This window comes from Patella vulgata, chromosome 4 (genome assembly GCF_932274485.2).
Source record: "Patella vulgata chromosome 4, xgPatVulg1.2, whole genome shotgun sequence".
In the NCBI taxonomy this organism is placed as follows: domain Eukaryota; kingdom Metazoa; phylum Mollusca; class Gastropoda; family Patellidae; genus Patella; species Patella vulgata.
This window is the reverse complement of record NC_065882.2, coordinates 9,608,616-9,634,875: the sequence shown is the minus strand read 5'-3', so window position 1 is coordinate 9,634,875 and position 26,260 is coordinate 9,608,616. Positions and strand designations below refer to the sequence as shown.

General features: G+C 35.1%; 1 protein-coding gene across 1 annotated transcript; it reads left to right on the top strand.

Annotated features, from left to right (window-relative positions):
- On the top strand, positions 1-26,086 carry LOC126819079 (protein FAM91A1). Its single transcript, XM_050546913.1, has 20 exons — positions 1-199; positions 1,744-1,828; positions 2,029-2,238; positions 3,686-3,753; positions 4,752-4,868; positions 6,208-6,298; positions 7,021-7,190; positions 7,669-7,707; positions 8,310-8,434; positions 9,285-9,415; positions 10,071-10,165; positions 10,929-11,015; positions 11,314-11,522; positions 12,045-12,132; positions 12,815-12,925; positions 13,825-13,938; positions 14,810-14,876; positions 15,798-16,275; positions 17,672-17,741; positions 19,542-26,086. Exons 1-20 carry the CDS (start codon positions 128-130, stop codon positions 19,668-19,670), a joined length of 2,556 nt encoding a protein of 851 aa, XP_050402870.1. The 5' UTR covers positions 1-127; the 3' UTR covers positions 19,671-26,086.
- The last annotated feature ends 174 nt before the right edge of the window (positions 26,087-26,260 follow it).

Sequence of the window (26,260 nt, the reverse complement as noted above, 5' to 3'; positions counted from 1 at the left end):
GAAGAATAATGTTTTGATTAGGGAGGAAATTTTAGAATATTAAATACTAAAGCCAAATTATAACTGTATTGCATGTTTTTAATTTCTCTGTTTTGCTTTGGAATATGTCATTCACTGAAAGCTGAAAATGAATGCTGACGTCGAAAAACACATAAGGCAGAACCATCAATGGTCAATTCTGCCAGCAAATGTAAAACAGGTAGTGTGTAGTCATTGTTATCCAGCCATTTCCCCCTATTGACATAACATAAATTGACAGATTTATCTGCTTCATGGGATATAATATACCTCAAAGAAGTCCTAATTGATTGATGTTGACAGATTTTAATACTCCATTTTCTTCAAAATGGCTTGAAAACTTTAAATGACAGGTTTTATCACATTTTTGCAATGTGACATCAAGTATAATTCAAATTTAGGGCATAATTTTTTAACAGTATATAACTATATATTTGAAACAAGTTACTGTCATACTGAAGAAAAAGGGTTATATAAAAATTTGTGTCATATTATTACAGATAAATTATAAAATTTCATTTTAGTCAGACGTGGGAATATTCTTAGAACCCCCCCCCCCCCCCCCCCCTGGCAAAAGACTATGTACTTGTATAGTTGTTTGATTGGGATGAAACACGGAGGTCCTGTGTACACATTGGCATGCACTTAAAAGAACCCTTGACAGTTGGAATTCCATAAAAGAGGAGGCTTTAGCACCGCTCTCCGTGCAGAATTTCCCTCATAGAACACAGCATGGTGTATGTCCTTTTTCATTAGCCCTGAGAGAGAAATCGGGTTTAACGTCCACTCAACACAAACTAGGTCATTTCAGGACTAACATTCGGTTCAATTTTATTTCAATAATTCAACTTACAAAAGACATGTATCCTAGTTTGAAATGGATCCTTTAATCCTTTATATAACAGTGAGGTACTTTAATTTGAAACCTAACTATTGTACTATGAATTTCATATATAATGACCTCAAGTTTACTAACTGTCATAATTGTGGTTGATAACGATAAGCAGGCCTGGAAATAACTGTTTTACATGTACCTGACAAAATGTCAGGCACTAATGAAATAGTACCTGACATTTTCAACTTAGTGCCGGACATGTATTAATAATATCAATAAAAAAGACAAACCAGTGCCGGACAGAATGACAGGCACCAGAGGTTTAGTGTCTGACAAAGCCTGAATCTGTGCCTGACATTGTCAGTGACAGGTGCCTTATTTCCAGGCTTGACGATGAGCGGATACTTGTCGAAACATCATACTTTTAGAATAAAACTAGTGATTGTATCCCATAAAAACTGTGTTCTGTTAATGTGTTTCCCGATCGCTAAATGCCACTCAAAGATTAAACTCTTGTAATGTTCACTAATAAAAGAAAGTTCATCTGGATTTTCTGGTGTGGTCTCCCCTTTTCAGGGGGATCAGTGAGACAAAAAACTGAGGTCCCTTGTACCATTACGTAAAAGAATCCTTGGCAGTTGAAATTCAATATACAAAGTAAGAGTAGATGAGTACATTTTAGCCAGAATTAAGTCGAGGAAAATTTGTGTTGTAAGAAAGAATCAGTACAGTGGACAGTTGTCTGAAATCATACCCAGAATATGTTTTTGTGCTACATTAATTTTACTGTGTACTAACCTTTCCTGTTGATATATTTACAAGAATTGTATAAAGGAATGCTTTTTCATAATTATGGACATTTGTATACCAATTTCCTTATTTATTTTCAGAGCTTGGGCAATACTCAGCGAGAATATGAAAAGGCAATTTCTAGCTTCAGTGTTAAAAATCAGCTTCGATTTAAAGGCAATTTAGGTAAAATAATTGTGATTTTAATTTAAAGAATAAAGGTTTCAACAAGGATTTTCTAGATAAAGATGAGAGAAACCTCGTCGAAACATCACTGGAAGTAAAATCCTAAAGTAACTTGCATTCCACGTGTTATGTATTTTCAATCAAGCTCATTTTAATGGTAAAAAAAAAAGTTTAATAAGTATTTATTTTTGTATTTGTAGTTCGACAGATAATGAAAGATGAAAGAAAATACTACGAACAAGTGATAAATTATAGTCGAGAACATTTGATGTTATATCCCTACCATTTAGCAGATGTTATTGTTAAAGGATTAAGATTAACTCCCTTTGCTTATTACATCAATATGATGCAGGATATTATGTCACAGGAGAAATCCTACGATTCTTTACCAAACTTTACTGCTGCTGATTGTGAGTATTGACATCTAAAATAATGAAATAAAATGGGGTTTAATTTCAAACTTTTCTGGGGTAATGAAGACAGGCATATATTAGTCTCGATCACCCAGAACCTCCTTGTCTTCAATGTACGGAGGGTCTGGGACCGTTGTCAATATCTGACGAAAAGTTCCATTGCCCATGCGTAACCGTGAGCTTGATTTTTTATGTGGTTGATTATCCAGTATCTTTGGCCAAGTCAAGTAAGAGTTGCACCTCCTCCTGTAATAAATCCCATAATTCTTGCATTATTATAAACAAACATGAATCGTGACAACGAATTAGGATTAATTTAAAAAACATGGATATTTATGGCCCTTGAAGAGAAAAATTTAACAAAAAAAAATAAATGAAACTTGGATATTGAAATGGCAATGTAATCCAATGGATTTTCTGAAAAGTCATTCTTAAATTAATTTCATGGGTATCGAAATTTTAGAACTAGTTGCTTCCCTTAGACTATGTTTATAATAATTTAAAAGATCGGATAATCTAGCCAATGACCTATTATTCTCAAATGATGACAACGCATCCAGACTAATATTCATAGAATATTTTTCTGGATGATAGAGACTAGGCATATATATTCCATGCAATGTGTTATGAGGGAAAATTTGCGTGGATAGTAGCCTACTCTTATTTAGAATTCCAACTGTCAAGGGTTCTTTTATGTGCACGCCATTGTGTACACAGGACCTCATTGTGTACACTAGACATTGTTCTTTGCCAGGCCTTTCATCTTGCGCTATTGACATGGGGAAGGCACATCGGAAAAACCACTGGTTATCGAGTCAGCAGTTGTAAATTAATTTATTAACTAATTAATAGATTGAGTCAACCGTTTGTCCATACGTAACAAATGTTCGAAAACTAAATGTTAGCTACATGTAGCTAAATTACTTTTCAACAAATCATGCATTAATTTATTAACTAATTAACAGATTGAGTCAGCCATTTGTCTTCAACAAATCACGCTTTGAGTCAAATGTTTGTCTATAAATTATCTGTCGCAAATCGGATACAAATGGTCTTTATATGAAAAGGTTGAATTGGTTATTTTTCTAGTAATTAAAGATACATTTTGGGAGATTAGATATAAAGCTTGCAGTTTGCACTATAATAGTTAAAAAATAGATGATGTAAAGGGAATATGCTGAAAATTTCAGTCAAATTGCTTCACTCTAAACCGAGAAAATTAACAAAGCCTCGATTATCCATTTTTGCTTTTGATTATCACCAGACTTTGAACAGCAGATCGGATTCAAATCCAATGAAAATCGGAAGCATCAGATGGCATCGATAATTGATTATGGTCTTGTCATGTTGATTAATGTCTAATTAATAATTTATATAACATTTAAGACCTAAAGAAAGACCTGCAATAGGCATGTTTAATGTTTTGTGTTTGTTTTATATGCAGGTTTACGTTTATTAGGAATTGGTAGAAACCAGTATATAGATTTAATGAATCAATGCAGATCTTCAAAGGTAATCTTCATTAAATAATATTTATAAAACAAATACCTAGAGCCAGTCTTTGTTAAATATTTGATAAACAATAAACCATATAAACCATGTCAATCTTCAAATAATGTTTATAAATGATATTTTCATGTCCCTTTGAGAGTCGCTTTTCTGGTGAACCGACGAATCTGAAATATTTAAGTATTGAGAATTATGCATTTGAAATTTGCGCTCTTTTGTTATCTGTATGTCCATCAAATAATAACGTTTATGTATATTTATGAAATATTAAATCATAAATAAATGTTAATATTTGATGGCAACAGAGATAACAACAGAACGCAAATTTCAAACACATAATTCTCAATACTTCAATATTTCAGATTCGTCGGTTCGCCAGAAAAGCGACGATATGTGGCACCATGCCTCATCAAATTAATTAACCCAGGGTATTGGCAAACAGAGAGAACTGAATGACGCTGAAGCCAATATGCATTTTCTAGACATTATCAGGTGTTGGATGGCCGAATGGTTTGCATGTACGCATTGTATCATAAGGTCTGTCATTGAGTCAACTGGCATGGTTTTGATTCCCCAGTTGTACACGTGACAAGGAGTAGGGTCGCCTTTCCAACCTTGTGGGTTTTCTCCATGTCCTCCGGTTTCCTCCCACTGCTAAAGACTCCTAACTGCAAGCGAATTATTGAAATAAAATTGAACCAGTTTGTGTCGGGTGAACGTTAAACCCAAATTCTCTCCAGACATTATCTAATTCAAAATGGTAATACCGGTATACATTTATATAGCGCAACAAAATGAAGTCAATATTTAATTTTGATAACGAAAAGAGAAAATTATTTCTGAGGGTAGACTTTTTAGTTATTTTTAATTTCTTAATCTTAGCGCTTCTTGATTTATTGTAGATAATTTTAGGATTGAAATATTTCACATTCAGCTATTTCTTATTCTACTTGTATTTCTATATCACATGTTTTGTATTTCTGTTTTATTTTTAATCATAGAAATTTTTTCGCAAGAAGCCAGTACGAGATTTATTACCCATGCAACCAGTAGAGGGAGCTTGTATAGAGAGTTGGTGGATTGTAAACGTCGGTTATATAACAGAGGATGATATTAAGGTTGGTATCCACCAGCAGTTTAATTTAAAGATACATTATGGGATGTTCCTTGATATGTTATGAATACATTATGGGAGATTAGATAAAGAGCTGACAGTTCTCGCTATAATAGTTAAAAACTAGATAATGTAAAGGGAATTTGCTGAACATTTCACTTCAGTCAAATTGATCCACTCGGAACCAAGATTTTAGCGATTGAATTTTCGGCCTAGCCTTGATCATCATTACTAAAGTCGGTTTGATAAAAACATAATCACGATTATCCATTTCATGATTAAATCATGAATGGAAGTGAAACAGCAAATCGGAACCTAATCCAATAAATATCGCAGGCTAGTGATGACATCGAGAGTTGATTATGGTCTGGATAAGTTAATTAATGTCTTATTAATAGTTTATATAACAATTCAGACATAAAGAAAGACCTGCAAGTGGCAGATTTAGCTCTTGCATAATGTATGTTTAAGTGGGGTTGTCAGGCTTGTTTATTTATTGATAAGGAGAGTGACCACCAAAATACCTGAATTTTAAAATTTATTTATGGCTTGGGTAACTTTATTTGTGAAACTTTTGCCTAAAATATGACCTTGATTTTTATGAGTGGTTTTGAGGAGGTGGGCCTGAAATGAAATGAGGTTTAACATATGTCATGCAGTGCATCATGAGGGAAAAATTGCCAGGGTACCTGGTGCCATAGATTATTCTTATTCCAGTTTCCAACTGCCAATGGGACCTCATTATTTGTCCCATACAAAGGACTAGACACCGTTCTTTGTCAAGTGGGGGGGGGGATGTGATGGCTTAAGGGTTAGTGCGTACGCGTTGTATCATAAGGTCTGTCATTGAGTCAACTGGCGTGGTTTTGATTCCCTGGTTGTATGTGACAAGGATGTAGGGTCGCCTGTCCAACCTCATGGGTTTTCTCCAGATTCTCCGGTTTCCTCCCATTGCTAAAGAACCCTATGCGCAAGCAAATTATTGAAATAAAATTGAACCATATGTTAGTCCTGAAATGAGCTAATTGTGTCGAGTGGATGTTAAACCCAATTTCTCTCCCTCCTTGTCAGGTCATTGACAAAGGGAAACCAAGTTGGAAACTGACAGGAACTTTCTCTTCCTACATGTACACAAGGATTGAACATGGGACCTACCACAGCTCTGACAAGGGAGACCTTGACCCATCCTTGTCTTGTTTCATAATGTGATGGATAATTATGAGTTTCTGTTTTGTGTAGACATGATAACTTTGATTATAATTGAATGGGAGTGATTAAACTTGGTATAAATAATTTTGATTATAATTGATGGAGAGTGATGGTATATTTTGTGTTTTGTATAGATGTGTTCGCAAGTGGAGAAGAACCTTATTGATACTATAATAGATAGTGGACCACAACCAGCTGGTGATCTCGATAAAGATTTAGTCCTTGGTAAATAGGAATTTTACTCTCATTATATTGTTGTGTATTGATTATATGTAACAAGCAAACCGTCGACAGGTCAATATATATTACAAGGCTTTAAGTGGGTGGTCAATATCTTGGTTAAAAATTAATTTATTCGATATGTATCCAATGAGAAGAACATGTTAAAAATTACTTAAATCCATTGACCGTCGTCATCGTTTGAAGGCTTTATTGATCATACAATACAAGCAGGCTTTGGGTGGTGAATATCTTGGTTAAGAATTCATTAACGTAACTAAGTCTCGAACTCAGTATCATCCAAAGTCTTCGACATTGAAAACACGAATTATTTGTGAATTTAAATCAACATTGATGTTGTGATCTTACCGGGAAATAATGGGCTTCTGATATCCAATATTTAAGACAAAGTGAATATTGTACCATATGGCCCTTGTTTCACTTTGTTGAACCTTGTGAACACTCTAATGACTAAAGTTATCATGCAATGGCACCGTAAACAGTAATAAATATTAAATGATTTTATTTTTAGGTTTATATCGTAAGGTTTGATATATTTGGATGCAGTGGCAGTAATGGCACTTTAGACTAATAAACTTTAAATGATTATACTTCTAGAGTTATGGCCCTTGTTTCACTTTGTTGAACCTTGTGAACATTCTAACGACTAAAGTTATCATGCAATGGCACTGTAAACAGTAATAAATATTAAATGATTTTATTTTTAGGTTTATATCGTAAAGGTTTGATATATCTGGATGTTCAGTTGGGAGATGAAGATTGTATTGTTGTACCACCATTAGAAGGTTTTGTGATGAATCGTGTACTCGGAGATTACATAGAGACGTTGTTATATAAAATATTTGTTTCTATAGATGAACATACTTCAGTTACAGAGGTAAAAATATAATTATTATTTACAAGTAAAATATCTACTGTGAACACATGGTGTTCGATCCCAGTGCTGGCCGTGAAAACTCATCAAGGGGGCCTGGCAAGCATGTAAAAGATCTCTTGGCGGTTGGAATTCAATACAAGAGTAGGTCGTTTTCCTAGCAAAATTTCCCTCATAGCACACTGTATGGTGTATGCCCATCTTCATTAGCCCAGTCAGAGCAGAACAGTAGGATGTTAAACCCCATTTCATTTCATTTTATAACCAATAAAACTCCTATCATTTCATCTCATAAACCCATCAAGACATCTTTGTGAAACTTTATACAAACAGAACAGTAGTTGCGCCTTTTACTAAATAGAGAAATTTCTCATATAAATTATAGTAGGTTACATGGAAACAATTTTGACTTACAGGTAGTTTTTGATATACAAGTTGCAGGATAATGGTGACTGAGTTTTCTTGTTATTTTTGTTTTTAGCTATCTTCAGTTTTACAGATAGATTTACAACTAGTCAAGGTAAATAAGAGAACTTGTTGATATGAAATACTGTAGGGGGGTGGATGGCCGAATTATTATCACATGTGCTCTGTATCATAAGGTCTGTCATTGAGTCAACTGGCGTGGTTTTGATTCCTCGGTTGTATGTGACAAGGAGTAGGGTCGTCTCTCCAAATTGTGGGTTTTCTCTGGGTTCTCTGGTTTCCTTCCATTGCTAAAAGACCCTACGTGCAAGCAAATTATTGAAATAAAATTGAACCATGTGTTAGTCCCGAAATGACCTACTTTGTGTCGAGTGGCGTTAAACCCCTCTCTCTCTCTCTCTCTCTCTCTCTCTCTAGAAATCCATTGGTCGATTTATAAAGTATAAAAAATTTGCTTTTTATACCGCCACATTTCAGTATCGGTGCATTATGTCATCACCAATGTCAGTCGGGCTGTCAAGATCAGATTCCCTCCGACTAATAAAGACCCCCTATGCACAAGCAAATTAATGAAGTAAAATTGAACCTTGTGTTAGTCCCAAAATGACCTAGTCTCTCTCTAAAAGAAACTACTGTCTCTAAAATCCAGTATTACTACGACACTGTGTTATATTTTATATATTATTTTATCAACAGAATGCTGTTTCTATGTATTGTCGCCTGGGTTTCGCCAAAAAGAAAGGGGTGGATACAAACGACCTTCATCCATCCTGGCTTCAAGGTCATTCACCTAAACACACAGAGATTATTAATGTGAAAAAGTAAGTGAAATTAATCACATTGCCATATCATTTGTTCTCCCAGCTTTCCATAACTCTCAATACTGTCTTGTTATGCGCTACAAGGGACTAAGTGAATGGGAGTCAATCAATCTGATCCTATTTCGTTTCATTTTTTTTAGTTCAAAATTTCGTTTTACTTTACTACTCTAGGATCTGGAATAGTTGTTATATTACCTGCCTTCTGGATGATGTGTGGGGTTAGCCAATGAAACAGTCGGTTACGGCAAGTTTTTATGCGTGAGGTGCCTGAAACTGTAGGTAACCCACTAGAAACATCAACACTGATTGGTTAAGCAAATGTCTGACGTCATAGGGTCAAAAGCTGCTTCTTTGACCTCTGACGTGACCTATCGCTACAACCCGTCAGATCTTCATGTAGTGTAGGCCATCGAAAGTATAAAAAATGAAACGAAATAATCAGATTGGGAGTCAGTGTAGCGATTTGTGTCATGGTTTTTGCGCCCCTGTGAGTTTTTATGTCTCCCTGGAGTTCTTTTATGTTCAGATTTTAATCTTTGTTATATCATATTGCTCAACCAGTAATTATTTTATATAATCAAAGCCGCTTGGTCATCCAGGCATACGGAAAACAAAATTGTGATCTTGAAACCTGTCGCAATTTGATTTGTTATTGTTGTGAAGTAATTCTTGGTGTAATGAACTGCACCTAATGCTGGGTTCCCACTATCATGATTCGGGCTGCGATTGGAATCTTGGCTTTAATCGTGGGTTAATCGTGATGATCCTATCAGGTCTTATCATACATGTCTATTGAGGTAAGTTTCCGAACTTATCTGCATGTGAATGAATATTTGTTTTGTTATTTCAGACGTCATGAGGAGATGTTATTAATAGATTTAAATAGTGCCTTGAATGTTGATATAGGAGAACAAATTGATCCTGTACCTGATATTAGTAATAATAATACAGATCTTAATACTGATATAGATATTAACATAGGTAAGTTATACACCTGATATTAACATAGGTAGGTCATACGCCTGATAGTCATAGGTAGGTCATACGCCTGATATTAACATAGGTAAGTTGAACACCTGATATTAGTAGTCATAGGTAGGTTATACACCTGATATTAGTAGTCATAGATAGGTTATACACCTGATATTAACATAGGTAAGTTATACACCTGATATTACCATAGGTAGGTTATACACCTGATATTAACATAGGTAGGTCATACACCTGGTATAAACATAGGTAGGTCATACACCTGGTATTAACATAGGTTATACACCTGATATTAACATAGGTAAGTTATACACCTGATATTAACATAGGTAGGTTATACACCTGATATTAACATAGGTAGGTCATACACCTGGTATAAACATAGGTAGGTCATACACCTGGTATTAACATAGGTAGGTTATACACCTGATATTAACATAGGTAGGTCTTGCACTTTATATTGGAGAACCACGGTGACTCGCTAACCAGGCCCTTGTCAGTGTTGCTGGACGAAGGGCCTGACAAGGATAACCTCTAGTCGGTCAAATGGTTGACGTGCACATAAAATGATATCTTCTATTTTCCATGCACCTGTAGCCTTTACCTATAAAGATACCTGACTACACATGCTATAATATCTTTACAGATGCTGTTGGTCAAGCTGGTGGTGGAAGTAAAAGAATCGCCTTTTTGTTTGATTCAACTTTAACAGCATTTCTCATGATGGGAAATCTATCTCCGGTAATTATAATATTACTATTACTGAAAGATAATTTCCACCCCCTCAATTAATCTTTCTGAAAATATGGTTCGTCCAGGGAACTGGAAAAAGTTCTATTATACACCAAGAGAAGCAATAGATATATCTTACTATTCGCAAGCATGGTACATATATTTTTATTTTTTAGGTGTATGTCAACTAGGGGATCTCGCTTGGTTTGATCATGTACTCCGTTACTAATCCAATTTATTCCTATTATTAAAGAGGCATTATGGAAGATTAGATAAAGAGCTGACAGTTCTTGCTATAATAGTTAAAAAATAGATAATGTAAAGAGAATATGCTGAAAATTTTAGTCAGATTACTTCACTAGGTGGTCTTCATTGAGGTATTCTGAATCCCTTGAAACATTCAGTATCTGCTGTGCGCACTGTGTCATAAGGTCTGTCATTGAGTCAACTGGCGTGGTTTCGATTCCCCGGTTGTATGTGACAAGGAGTAGGGTCGCCTGTCGAACCTCGTGGGATTTCTCTGGGTCCTCTGGTTTCCTCCCACTGCTAAAGACCCCTACGCACAAGCGAATTATTGAAATAAAATTAAACCATATATTAGTCCCGAAATAACCTAGTTTGTGTTGAGTGGACGTTAAACCCCATTTCTCTCTCTCTCTCTCACCTTTTGACAGGTCTCTTTTTAATTCAGTTGAATCAAATCCTTAAGGAAAGGCATTTCATATAAATAAATTTGTACAAATTTAGTTCATAACATATAATTGTTTTCTAGGGTTTAAAAAGTCACGCTGTAACCATGTTTGAAGTAGGAAAACTAAGTGATGAATCTATGGACAGTTTTCTTTCAGAGTTAGAAAAAGTAAGTTCTCATCATCATACATTTTAAAGTACCCAACCATTTGTATACATTTTAAAGTACCAAACCCAACCACTTGCACACATTTTAAAGTACCAGCCCATTTGCATACCTTTAAAGTACCAAACCATTTGCAGACATTTTAAAGTCCCCAACCCACTTATTTGTATACATTTTAAGTACATTTATCACATATCAGGAAATGACATGAAATGATGTTTAATCATATGGCAGCTTATCGGTATCATCGAATTAAATAATTTTTAATTAAACAAATTTTTTATCTTCTAAATTATTTTAGGTTGGTTCTGATGCAGAAGGAGAAGCTAGAAGATATTTTGACCACGCCCTCACATTACGAGACACAATACAATTTTTACGTCACAATAAGAATCTATGTGCAGATCTGGATCAGACGACAAATGGATTAGGATTAGATTTAATACGATGTGAGAGTATGCTTAGTTTAGATCCAGCAACAAGAGCCAGGGTTTTTAATAAAAATTACAGGTGGGTAGATATTTATTCCTTCATTTGCATTTTCGCTTATTGATTATTTAACATTTAATCAACATGTACAGTATTCTGTTGTTGTATTTGGGGAGTCACGGTGGCCAAGTGGGTAAGATGCTGACTGGTTAGCCCGGAGGTCACGTGGTCGATCCCTGCATTGGCTGAGGAAGTTCATCGGGATTTTATGACGTGGTTTCCCCTTGTCAGTGGTGTAGGACGGAGGGCTTGGCAAGGAGTCAAGGACAGCTGTCTAGTCATTAGGATGGGATGAAAAAAACCGAGGTCCTGTGTATACATTGGCGTGCAAGTAAAAGATCCCTTGGCAGTTGGAATTCGATATAAGAGTAGGCCATACCGCTGCCCGGGCAAAATTTCCCTCATAGCACAGTGTATGGCGTATGCCCGTCTTCATTAGCCCAGTTTAAGAGCAGAACAGTACAAATTGTTGTATTTGTAGTTAACTTGTGTGATGGTATATAATTTATATATAATGTATGTATTCTATTTATGTATTTGTAGTTTGCTTGTATCTATGGCACCATTAAGTAATGAAATACGCCCTGTGAGTAGTTCAATACCACCACATATAGGACCGGCCATACCAGAGGTAAGTGTCCGGCTTCTTACTCTACCACCATGTCAGAGTTTCAACCAATCCGATTAAAACACAGATCCTATTTCGTTTTTTTTTTTTTATAGTTCAAAGTTTCGTTTTACTTGTCTTTACTTCAATAGGATCTGGAAGAGTTGTTATATAACCCGTGTTCTGGATGATGCTAGGGATAAGCCAATGAGGTGGCATGAGGTGCACGAAATTGTGGGTAACCCACTAGAAATATCAACGCTGATTGGTTAATCAAATGTTAGACGTCCACTACAACCAGTCAGATCTTCATGTAGTGTAGGCCATTGAAAGTATAAAAAACCGAAGCGAAATATAGATCTGTATTTTAATCAGATCGAGTTTTAACCTGTGTCCATACTGTGGTATTGGGGCGCACGGGCAAAAGATGGCCAGAATTGTAAGACAATCAGAAGGGCTAAAGCTCAAAGAACCATATTTAATTTCACTCCATCCCAGAATTTCACGAGTATCAAAGCCTTTTATTAATAAAGGAAAGTAACTCATTTTAGCACATAGAACTCAAGTAGACTTCAGACCACTATTTCTTAATAATTCGAATAAGTTGGTTTAGTAACAGAGTATATGACCAAGCAAGATCCCCTAGTTGACATATTTCAGGTTAACTCTGTATGGTTTAAACTATATCTGTACATCAATATTTCAGGTTAACTCTGTATGGTTTAAATTATATCTGTATTCGCTAACCGGTTGTGGACCACCATCTTTATTATTGGTTAAGGGAACAAAACTTAGACGTTTACCACAAGTCTTCCAGGTAGGTTTTTACTGTATGTCATCCCTACTTCTGTGAGTTCAGGGCCATGAGAGTAACATTTGTCATCCCTGGTCTTTTGAGTATACCGGACATGAAGTAGGTAGTTTTATCGTGGTATTCCTGCTCTTGTGAGTTTAAGGCCACGAGAATACCGTTTGTCATCCCTGCTCTTGTGAATTTGCTGGTCACAAAATAGGTAGTTTTGCCTGTCGTCCCTGCTCTCATGGGTTCAAACCTCGTAACAGTGCAAGACAAGACCATAACATCCCTGCTTTCATGAGCTCAAACCTCATGACAGTGCGGAACAAGAGCATGACATCCCTACTATCATGAGTTCAAATCTCATGACATTGCTGGTCAAGAAAATAGTTTGACGATGTCATCCATGCTGCAAGATAATTTTAAAATGCTATCCATACTATCACGAGTTAGAAACCATGACACTGCCAGACAAGAAGTAGAGTTTAAAGTAAACTTGTGTGTGTTTCTCGGTCATCACACCATCAAAAACCTAACCCTTGAATGATGAATGATATAAAGCATGACAAGAAGCAGAAGGGAATATGAGTATCAATATTTTGCTGTGAGATCTATAATATATTGTGGTGCTTGGATGGCCGAATGTATAATAAGGTCTGTCATAGAACCAACTGGCGTGGTTTTGATTCACTGGTTGTACTTGACAAGGAGTAGGGTCGCCTGTCCAACCTCATGGGTTTGCTCCGGGTGCTCCGGTTTATTCACATGGCTAAAGGACCCTACGCACAAGCAAATTATTGAAGTGAAATTTAACCGTGTGTTAGTCCCGAAATGACCTAGTTTGTGTTGAGTGGAGTTAAACTCTCTCTCTCTCTCTCTCTCTCTCTCTCTGTGTGTAATATATTGTATATTATTTGTAGGGTTATGAGAGACTATTGGTAACAACATGGGGTCATGATCCTGGTGTGATAGCTACTTCCAATATTCTACTCACGTTAAACGATGCTCTTTCACATTCACCAGTTTTCGTTCAAGTAAGACAAGAATATTTTATTATCTTTTTGTTGATTATCACAAATTTTATACATACCATATTAATGTTTGTTAAAAGGTTTTCAATTTTATCAGATAAAAATCTTGCACAACCCACTGAATAAAGAGTTTTTGCACCCCGTTGAGTTTTTGCTGAATACACTACAACCTGGGTATCGTGTAGTTGTGCTGTTTTATCGAGAGTTTCTGTATTTAATGTTTAGTTTCGAACCATTGTTGGCATTGAGAATCATCGAAAACTATTGGGTTCCCACTGTCATGTAGAGGCTACAAAAATATCAACGATTTTTGATAAATCTGTCCAACCTCGTGGAATTTCTCTGGGTTCTTCCACTGCTATAGACCCCTACGTGCAAACGAATTATTGAAATAAATTTGAACCATATGTTAGTCCCGAAGTGACCTAGTTTGTGTCAGTGGACGTTAAACCCCATTTTTCTCTCTCTCTCGCTTCACATTTGTTATTTATGACTAGTGGAATTGTTCCTATAGATATTCACATTGGGTAATGCAGAAATCAGTTCTGTCACAGTTCTGTCAGTCCCGACAACGGAGGTGGTGTGAGTAGAATCGTGACGTAATTAAACACAACGAATATGTTTTGACTGCATGGTTGGTTGAGATATTTACTTATTCAGTCGACACATGCGTTGTAGCCCGAAATCCACCTTTTCACTTGATTGTCACTATTTTTGGGATTGAGAGAATTCAATTCCGGAACGTTCAATCGAGTATCCCCATGGTTATGTATTTGTGACTAGTGGAATTGTTCCTATAGATATTTCACATGGTTATGTATTTGTGACTAGTGGAATTGTTCCCATAGATTTTCACATGGTTATGTATTTATAGGGACATGGACATCATACTGATGGAGAAACTGTACAGATACCCTTCCCATTTCAATCTGAGGTTTCAGGTAGGTTATCAAGGGCCATAACTCAGACAGTAATTATCGAAAATCGCTGAAAATCAAAAGGCTTCTTCATCTCATGAGCATAAACACTATGTATAAATTTAAAGTCACTCATTTAATAACTTTAGCCTCCATAGCTTTTGGACGTCAGATGTACGGAGGTGATGACAATATATGACTGCATTTCAATGTGAGCGTATATAAAAAGAACTGCATGACCTACAGAAAATAAAAAAGTTCCTATTAATTAGTGCGCATTCATATTTCCCATGTCAAAGGGAAGTAATTTATTTTAAAATTTTGTATTGGAGTGTGGGGGTAGGCTCAATTATTTAAAAAAAGAAACAATCCTCATTGATTATGGAGCGTTAATAAAACAAAGGGACAAAACTGCATAGAACAGTTTGGGTTAATTTGAGAGCGTCCAGTAGATTCTACCTGCTAAATGTTACTTACAGTCATGAATCGGTAACAAAATTAAATTTTAGATGTATAATTATTTAAATGAATTCTTGTAAACATATGGGTGATATGGCCACAGAATTTTTCATCCTGGTGATGCTGGACAGAAGGCGTCTAGTCTTTTCGATGGTCCCAAAAATAGAGGTCCCTTGTACATTAATTGTTCGGATGGGACGTAAAACCGAGGTCCCATATACATGTACATATTGGCAGATATAAAAGTAGGCCGTAGCGCAGCTGTCTGGTCAAACTTTCCCCTCATACCAAACTGTATGGCGTATGCCCGTCTTCATTAACCCAGTCGGAGCAGAACAGTAGGACTCTAAACCCCATTTCATTATATTTCCCTTGTACACATTGGCATGCATGTAAGAGAACCAATGACAATTTGTGGTGTCAGGGAGTATGCTCGCCTTCATTATCCCAGTGTGTGCGGAATTTAATTTCATTTTTGTATTTCAGGTGCATTTAGCCGAGGTCATTACCGATCACATAAAGCAGTACAGAAGCTTGAATCGAGCTTAGATTTACTTCATACATGTGGTTATATCACCTTACTTACAACAGGTCAGAGTTCAAAAGGTCAAAGTTCATCCAATACCAACAGCACAGCCAGCACTGACAGCACTGACACTCCTTCCATAACCATAGATACGACAGAACTGGATAAGCCTGCTAACGGCATAAAAAATGCAGAGTCAGCGCACATGTTAGCGACGGAACTCGACTCCTTAGATTTAGACGCAGATATTTGTCACGATCAAACGACCAAGGACAGATTTACGTTAGATTTAAGTCATGAACCTAGATCTCAGGATCAATTAGTGGAAGATGATTGGGTGATATTAGACTGTTTTTTCGGTGTTCCGTTATTCGATACTGTGTTAAATAAGACAGTTTGTCAAAGAGTTTCGACAATGGGATTATTTAACAAAGAAAGGTAGGTACAATATCGGATATTATCAGGAACTCGGGGGTATATCTTCTTCTATTTGTTTGTCCGTCTTCATTAGCCGAGTCAGTGCAGAAAAGTAGGACGTTAAACCTCATTTTATTTCCATTTGGGAGGTTTGGGTAGCCATATGGTTAGGGCGTGCACATTGTATCATAAGGTCTGTCATTGAGTCAACTGGTGTGGTTGTACGTGACAAGGAGTTGGGTCGCCTGTTCAACCTTGTGGGTTTTCTCCGAGTCCTCCAGTTGCCTCCCTCTATTAAAGACCCCTAAGCACATGCGAATTATTGAAACAAAATTGAACCATATGTTAATCCCAAAATGACCTAGTTTGTGTTGAATGGGTGTTAAACCTATTTCTATCTCTTTATTTCCATTTACACGGATATAAAGCAAAAACAAGTACATGATAACTAAATTCTCAAATCAGTAAAATATTAAATAGCTGAATTTTCAGATTGTAAACAAATTATTCAGTGGCTCAGTGTTAATGAGACATTGGCTCGCAAATCTGGAGGCCCTGTGTTGAACAAAAAAGTTCATCCGGATTTTCTGGCGAGAATCCCAATCGTCAGTGATGCAGGGCCTGGCAAGGGACAGTGTATATTTGTTTTGTTGGGACAGAAAACATAGCTTCCATTTACACGTTGGCGTACATTAAAAGAAAACTTGACAGTTGGAATTCGATATAAGAGTAGGTCAAAGCTCCACTGTCCATAACACACTGTATGGTGTATGGCATATGCCCATCTTCATTAGCCCAGTCGGTGCAGAACAGTAGGATGTTTAACTTCATTTCATTTTCAGGCCCACCCAATCCCATTTTTACAATAAATTATTCTTCAAGATACCTTTAAGAAAATTTATACATGCCTCAACCTTTTATAGTACTTGTGCCTTTTTCAAATCAAAAATTTCTTAAGTTATGGATGAGGGGTTTTGATGACTGGGTCTTGTTAAATATTGATAAGACAAACTTGACATTAAGGATGCATTATGTAAGATTTAGATAAAGAGTTGGTCGTTTGACGTTCGTGCCATGATAATTCAAAAATAGATAATGAAAAATGAATATATTGAAAATTTTATTCATATTACTGTGTTGGAAGATGTAGTATAGATTGTTTATTATCGTAGCAACAGCTAAGTCTCCATTATCCATTTTATCAATAAATTTTAAAATCGTGCAAGTGTTTTAAACCATTTAAATCTCTGCCAACTGATGCTCTAAAGAGTTGACTATAGGCTTGTTATGTGAATAAAGGTCTAAATAATAATTTTTATAACATTTGAACCCTTATTTAGCTTTATTTAGCGTCTGCTTCCACAGAAGTGATGTTGCAGACCAATCCCTAAATGCATCTTTAATTTTCATATTTCAGTTTACACAATTTATTAGAATCCAGTCGACTGCTGTCCCTTCAACTGTTAGAATTTATAACACAATGGCAGGTAGGTAGACGTTAAATTATATTTCTTTCTGCTGGATATTCAACCAATTATACCAGTTGCTTGTGGTTTCAGAGCCAGATTAGGAAAAGGCTACTGATTTCTGGATAAACATCCTATTGTTCAAAAGAACAGTGGGAGCAGAGCAGGATTTAGGCAAAAGCCAATTTTGTGATTAAAGCACAGATCCTTATTTCGTTCCGTTTTTTATAATTCAAAATTTCGTTTTACTTGTCTTCACAACACTAGGATCTGGAAGAGTTGTTATGTAACAGGCGTTCTGCTTGATGTGAGGAATTAGCCAATGAAACGGTCTGTTACAGAGAGTTCTTGGCGAGTTGTGCACGGAACTGTTGGGGAACCACTAGAAACGTACTCGTTGATTGATTAATCAATGTCTGACACCATAGGGTCAAAAGTCGCTCATATGACCTCTGATGCGACTTTCCACTAAAACCGGTCAGATATGTAGTAGAGACCATCGAAAGTATAAAAAACGAAACAAAATCTAGATCTTTATTTTAATCTGTTTGCCAAGGAAGACAACTTACAGAAGTTAAATTATATTTCTTCCTGGATATACAACCAATTATACAAGTTGCCACTGGCTTCAGAGTCAGATTAAAGTAGCTAAGTCTCTAACTCAATATCATCCAAAGTCATACACGTTGAAAATACGAATTATTCGTCAATTCAAATCAACATTGATGTTGTTATCTTACCGGAAAAAGGTTGGCTTCTGATAATCAATATTTAAGACAAAATAAACCTTTTACCATTGGTACACGAATCGTGTACCATAGTGCGTTTCATCGTCATTTGTAACAAGTGACCAGAAAGAGCGAGGCTAGACATATTCCACAACTCATGTCATACGGCGACGCCATAACTTAAGTGGAGATCATGGCGCAATAGAATGGAATAACCAGATGCTAGAAATTTCTATTTGGTTGAGACTCATGCCATATTTCGCTGGGCCTAACTGATTTGAAATTAGAGTCAAAACGGAAACAATTGAATGTAAATCAGTTTATATACAATCAGATTACATTATTATATGCGTTGCAACCCATTTGGGTCAATTTCTAGGTCCCAAATATTAGCGATTTAGCTCCTTTAAGCTAAACAAAACAACCTACAGATTGTGGATTCAGTGTCTTAAATACACCTGAAAGTGAGTGTTGAGAGTCGAGCGGTCTAACTAACACATACACTTTAATTCATATGGTCTTTCATTGTTTTGATTCTAAGCTTGTGTGTGATAAGGCAAATGGTCGCTGCACAACCTTGTGGGTTTTCTCTGGGTCCCCCTTACACGCAAGTGGATTATTGATGCTACTGTCAAGAAGAAATTTTCCTAATAGCACACCACTTGGTGTTTGTCTATCTTCATTAAAAAATGTAGTGAACTGTTTTTGTTCTCTGTCCATCTCTTGCAAAATATGGGTGTATCATGGATGGCAACCGCTTGTTGTTGTTGGATGTTTTTAATAAAATGTTTTGTTTTTGTATTTTAGGGTGATTGTGTTGTTATTGCATAATAAATTATTTTGTTTTTGTGTTTTAGTATGATTGTGTTATTGTATAATAAATTATTTTGTTTTTGTGTTTTAGGATGATTGTGTTATTGTATAATACATTTTTTAGTTTTTGTGTTTTAGGATGATTGTGTTATTGTATAATAAATTGTTTTGTTTTTTAGGTTTTAGGATGATTGTGTTATTGTATAATAAATTTTTTTGTTTTTGTGTTTTAGAATGATTTTGTTATTGTATAATAAATTTTTTTGTTTTTGTCTTTTAGGATGATAGTGTTATTAGTGAAATAGAGAATTCTGGTGTGCCACAAGATAAAGAAGAACATTCATCACTGTATCCAACTATTAATTTATTATTTACTGATGGTTCCATACAACATTGGTCTAATAGTTAATTAATACAGTCAACATATAGACTAAACTAGACAGAGTTACCTGCTCATAGCTTCTATTGTCAAACAGAGTTACCTGCTCTTACCTTCTATTCTCTTAGGAGATAGTCGAATGAAAGTTCCGAAATTGAATTTTCTCATACCGGGTACCTAAAAATAGTGACAATCGAATGAAAAGGTGATTTTTGGGTTATAACGCATATGCATTTATCATAAGAAAATATTTCAAGCAACCATGCCAGTTCAAACATGGGGGGTTGGATGGCTGAATGGTTAGCGTGCGTGCGCTGTATCATAAAGTCTGTCATTGAGTCGACTGGCGTGGTTTCGAATCCCCAGTTGTACGTGACAAGGAGTAGGGTCGCCTGTCCAACCTCATGGGTTTTCTCCGAAATTAAAATAAAATTAAACCATATGTTAGTCCCGAAATGACCTAGTTTGTGTCGAGTGGACATTAAACCCCATTTCTCTCTCTCTCTCTATCTAAGTTCAAACATATTGGTTGTGTTTAAATATGTCACAATTATACGTTGTCAGGATTAACAGAACTGTAATGGTGATGAATTCCACTACACTTGCTTGCAATTCTGTCAATTCTGGGCGTTCTGCATTAAACAATCGAACATATGCATACATAGTGGAAAGTGCTGCTGATTCAGTCTAATTCATATAGACTAGGCCCTGAGTTCACAAAGCATTCTCAGATTTAAGTTAAAGATTAACTCAAACTTTTTCACCTTATTTTAACTAAATTATAGCCATTTATAAAGATTTTGTTGTTTTAATGCATCAAATACATCAATAAGAAGCTATATACAAAGTTTTGTGTTTCTGGATTAAAGATATTTCTCGTTAATAATGATTGACAGTTGAGTAAATTCTTAAAGTTACAATTTCATATTTTCTAAGAAAGTCAAAACATAATTATTTCTATGTCTTTTGCTCAATAGGTTGTCAACTCACTATTATACGATCATAGGTTATCTTTCTCACACTTAAAAATCTTCACACCGGAAATAATAACACAATTACCTCCCTTGTTTTCCTATTCCCCACCATGGAAAAGCTAACTTCAAACGTTTGAAAATGATATTTTTGCCAATTTCTCAACTGGCAATAGTGAATTATAGGATTAATAGGATTATTCTTTAACAAGGGCTTTATTTTAATACATTTTAAAAATATAAATTAAAAATATGAAATTGTAACTTTAACTTAAATCTGAGAATGCTTTGTGAGTTTGGGGCCTGGTTTTTCTCAAGTTGTTTTAATATATCAGGTTTTGATAAATAAATAGCCACTTAAATCGATCATGTGGAAGAAGTTTTGGTTATAATTTCAAAACTTTAAAATTTGGAACTAAAAGTTCTTGGAAAGCAGAACCAAGTACTTTTCTTTTTTAAATTAGTATTTTTCCCGAAGAAATAAGAAGTAAAGTTTTTAAAGGTGTTCCTGAAGAACATAAAATCAAACTGGTATTTATATGACCATAATTAAATTTTCATCAAGAAGAACAATTTTAATCTATGGGCAGATAAGCTTGTCTAATATTCGGCTTGCCAGATCTTATTTCATTACGCATCAAAATTCTAAACTCATTTGCAATTCTTTCTCCCTTGCAATGCTACCCACAGAACTATATTTTAAACTGTATCATTGAGTTGTTTTCTTATCAAATGAGAGGCAGTTACTAATATATTCAATCAGAGTAAATGTAAGAGCTTAAGTTTTCATGATTTGTTAGAATTGGTTCTACAGTATCAAAGCTGTACTAAATTTGGCTTGGCTGTTAAAGTTTTTGGAAGTATATGTCAATTGAACTGTTTAAACGGTACAGAAAATAGTCATAACGGTTCTATGATAAGCAGTTACTGTTTTTCATTTAGAGCTATACCTCTACAATAATTCTATTGTCGTTTTCAAGAATTGTTAAGATACAAAAATTGCTTTCCCAGTCCTCCACGTTTATAAAAATGTGCGTGAACCATAAAAAAAGCTCCTGCCTATTTCAAAACTGAGAAAAAAAGCTCCTGTAAAAAACTCTTCTTAATTATATTGCAAGAGTAATTCTAAATTTTCTTGAATTAAGGAGAGCCAAATTGTATTTATGCTTGAGTCTTGTTTAATATTGGTGAATATGGTAGCATCAGAATTATCATCATGGAAACTGATATCTCGAACGTATGCAATTTTAAAAATAAAGAAAAACTGAAGTAGTTTATTAATCTCAATATTTAGGAGAGTGATTTAGCTAATTTGCAGGAGTCTTTAAAGACTCCCACGAAGAAAAATCGAGAGGACCAGGAGCGAAAGTGCACCTTTAACGTGAAGGATTGCTTTCCATAATGTCTAAGCTTGTGTTAACACGTTATGAAATTATGAGGACCTACTTGTTTAGGGAGATTCATTTTCTTATTTTACATTGCCATAAAATGATTCTCTTAGTTTAAGAAATATTTTTATAAATGCATGTAAGATATATTTTATTCGTCCCTGATTTCTCATTAATGGTAATTTCAATATGGAAAATACCATCATATGGGGGACAGACTCTAGTTTCATTTAAAGATATGGCTGATGAATAAAACATAAGCCAAAGCAATGGATTCGAAATCGGCTATTTCCAAACCTTTAATTCATGTATTTATTTAGCACTAATACTCAGCATTTTAATATCTTGCCTACTAACTCAGCTTAATATTTTGCCCCACAGATGAAACCATTAAAGAGTTGGAGCCTCTTTCATGACAACTTAGACTAAATGTTATAAGGATACAGTCTTTTCATTGGCTGAGAGTTTAAAGTTTGAGCTCTTGGCTAATGAAAGTGCTACATTCTTAAATATTTTTAGACAATATGATATTTAAAAAATCCTAGTCTCTTCTAATTATTAAAAGTCAAAGCTCTAGCCCTCTTGAAGCAATTTTCACAGGTGTCCTTGAAGGGATAGAGGCAGTCTGGCAGGAATCGAGGACCTTTTGGCCAGAATATCCCTGGTTCAAATCCTTGCATTTACTGAGAACAATCATTGGGATTCAAGGTCTTATCTGGCTTGTCAGATGTGGGGTTTGTATGGCTGTCATGGAAAATGTAACTGAAGCATGCACCCGTGTACGCATTGACGATAATGTAAAAGAATTCTTGGTCGTCGGAATTTGAGAAAAAGTAGGTGGAAACGCTGCTGCCCATGTAAAATTATCATCCGCTTATTGCACATATGTAGCCATTCAGTTAAAATTACCATGAGTTAAACATGCATTATGCAAGAGCAAAATCTTCTTATTACAAGTCTTTCTTTAGGCCTGAAATGTTATCTAAATTATCAATTAGACATTAATTAACTTATCCAGACCATAATAAACTCTCGATGTCAAGGCTAGCCTTCGATGTTGGCTGGATTAGATTCCTATATGCCGCTAACAGCCGTTGATAATTAAATCAGAAAAATTGGATAATCGAGACTATGCTGTTTATATTAATGATTTTAGTAATGATGACCGAGACTATGCAAAAATTTCACCCGCTTCTTTCTCGGCTCATAGTGGATCAATTTGACTGAAATTTTCAGCAAATTACCTTTACACTATCTAGTTTTTAACTATTATAGCGAGAACTGCCATCTCTTTATCTTATCTCCCATAATGTATCTTTAAGTCTCAAAATAATAAAGTATCTGTGAAATATAGTATAATAATAAAATCTTTTATATGCTTGAGAAAAACATTTGTAAGGGGAAAATCATCCTCGGTATCTCCAGTGATATCGTTCCATTCTACTCCACTAACCCCTGGGTCCATTAACAGGGTTTTCACGAATCAAATTATCTACCCTTGATTGTCGGTTGATTCTACGAACCAATCAAAAAACAGTTTACATACCTGTTTTAGCGTCATTGTTTACATTCACCACACTGATTCGTCTATTTTAGTTGCAAAAAAATGTGAGTTACTTCCCTTCGGCCACTCGATTGGTCGATAAAAATAGCACAAGTATCAAGGGCAGATAATTTGAATTCGTGAAAACCCTGTGAATGGACCCAGGGCTTAATGGAGTAGAACGGAACGATACCACTGGGGATACCTAGTATGGGGGAAACTGGGACACTTTCATTTTATTGTCATTAATCAATTCTAGTCTTCTTTACAGATTCTGTTATATATTCGTTCTAGCCATTGACACTTTTGTTAGCGTATTTTATTTACTGTATATTATTATCAGGGGAAAATATATTTAAATATATATTCAAAGAAAGGGCTGTGTTGTTGAAAGTGTATGCAAGATTAAGCACGTAGAAAGCACATTAAACTGAATGTATTTCGACACTATTGCCTGCCTAAACATTTAAGTTATCAAAGCTGGTAACAGTAAGAAAAGACAACAAAAAAAAATTAAAAACTTATTAAAAGTTCTTAATTTTTAAATTGAATATTTTAAATTTGGCATATAACAATGCAAACATTCTGCTGTGCCCCATTCCCATGAGCATCCACTTATTTTGCTTATTGTTAATCCAGCTCTGAGCAGGATATATTATTATAACATTAATAATCTTAAATAGTAATTACGTTATATGCGGGAATTCAGAGCACAGTTTGTAAGTTATAGAACTGTATATTGAGATGCGAATAAACCTAGGCATGATTATATATGTATCAGAAGTGGATTTAGGAAATGCAAAAAGAGGTGAAGTCATCGGTTTAGTCTGTTACTGAAGTTTTGGAAATGGTTATAAGTTGCACTTCTTCATTGGTTTGGGTTGAAATATAGCATGGTGGAGAAGAAGGGTTTAATCTTAACTGGTGGCAGTGAATGGACTAGCTGGAGAGGTTAACTGTAACCTGGGTGTCATTTAATCTTGTGTATTTAGCACTAGTTTCTTCCACTTTCGTTTGGTATCAAATCTTTGTTTATAAATTCGTAAAAATCATTTAAAACACCCAAAATCATTTAATTTGTACTTGTGTCCAGTTTAAAGCTGACTGATAAATTTTGATAATGAGTGTCCAATTTACAAGTATTTAATTTCCTGATCACTGTTCAAAAAATTAATCATTATACATCAATAATCAATTGGCTTGTTTATTTTGTAACAGCGATCAAAAAATTAAACTCTTGTAAATTGGACACTTATTATCAAAATTAAATGGTCAGCTTTAAACTGGACACAAGTACAAATTGGATGATTTTTGGTGATTTTAAACGATTTTTACAAATTTTTAAACAAATATTTGAAATTGAAAGAATGTGAAAGAAATTGGTGCTAGATACACAAGATTAAACGATACCCATGTTACAGTGTTAACTGTCAATCAATTTTAATGCCAAATAATTTACATAAATAATACATAAATTTATAGATTTTTTTGTGTAAAAACACTAAGAAATATATTTTTAAAGATTTGGGATAATACCAAAGCAAAATATGTGAAAAGTTGACCAGTTGTTAGCCACGATTAGATCCACCTCTGAAACTGTATATTCTATGTTATGTAAATTATTATTATGTTAAAGAAATGAATTAAGTAATTATTGTTAATTATTTTCTAAGACAGTGAAACCTGGAGGAGCTGATTTAATTTAGTATTTGTGGATTCTAACTTCAAATTTCTTTATAACGTAAAATTCTAAAAAAAAAAAAAATATTAGGTTCATATAAATGTGACAGAATGCTGATTTTTGGAAATCCAACCAACAACCTTAGAATCCACACACCTCTACTGAGTGAGGCCAAATTAGCGTGAAATATATTTAAACTCACGACAGCACAACAGTCAAGGACAGAACAAGCAATACATCACAACAGTCACATGACAGCACAACAGTTGTAGGACGCACAACGGTCTCAAGAGAGCACAAATCGAATATTTCTTTATTAGACTAAATAATGTAAATTTGATTGCAGAAGGTAATTTTGATCATGTTTGTTCAGACAGGTTGTTGGTTTTAATGGATGTGGTCAGATGTCATTGATGTGGTCAGATTATCCAGGTTTCACTGATATGGTCAGATAAGCCAGGTTTCACTGATATGGTCAGATTCTTCAGGTTTGACTGTTGTGATCAGATAACCAGGGTTCACTCATATTGTCAGCTAAGTCAGGTTTGACTGGTGTGGTCAAATAAGCCAGGTTGACTGATGTGGTCAGATTATCCAGGTTTCACTGATATGGTCAGATAAGCCAGGTTTCACTGCTATGGTCAGATTCTCCAGGTTTGACTGTTGTGATCAGATAACCAGGGTTCACTGATATGGTCAGATAAGTCAGGTTTGACTGGTGTGGTCAAATAAGCCAGGTTGACTGATGTGGTCAGATTCTCCAGGTTTTACTGTATTTATTATTGTTTTATGTATATTGTTACTGTTATCATTGTATTTTAAAATATTTATGTGTAAATAAATAAAGACATTGTACAATAAAATCTGTTTTAATTATATCAATCAGTTTGTTGCATCTGAAAATTTTATACCCAGTTTTATTTGGACAGCCACGTTGTTGGGTGGGTATGGTGTTGGTTCACTTTAGTATGGCGTGAGCACTCGGCCCACTAACCGCAAGGTTCTGGGTTCGATTCCGTTGTTAGTCCAAACAATTG

Coding starts and splice junctions, on each gene's coding strand:
- LOC126819079 (XM_050546913.1), top strand. CDS start 128: ATGAATGCTGACGTCGAAAAACACATAAGGCAGAACCATCAATGGTCA. Junction 200..1,743: donor TGCCAGCAAATGTAAAACAG/GTAGTGTGTAGT, acceptor ATTTATTTTCAG/AGCTTGGGCAATACTCAGCG. Junction 16,276..17,671: donor GGATTATTTAACAAAGAAAG/GTAGGTACAATA, acceptor TTCATATTTCAG/TTTACACAATTTATTAGAAT.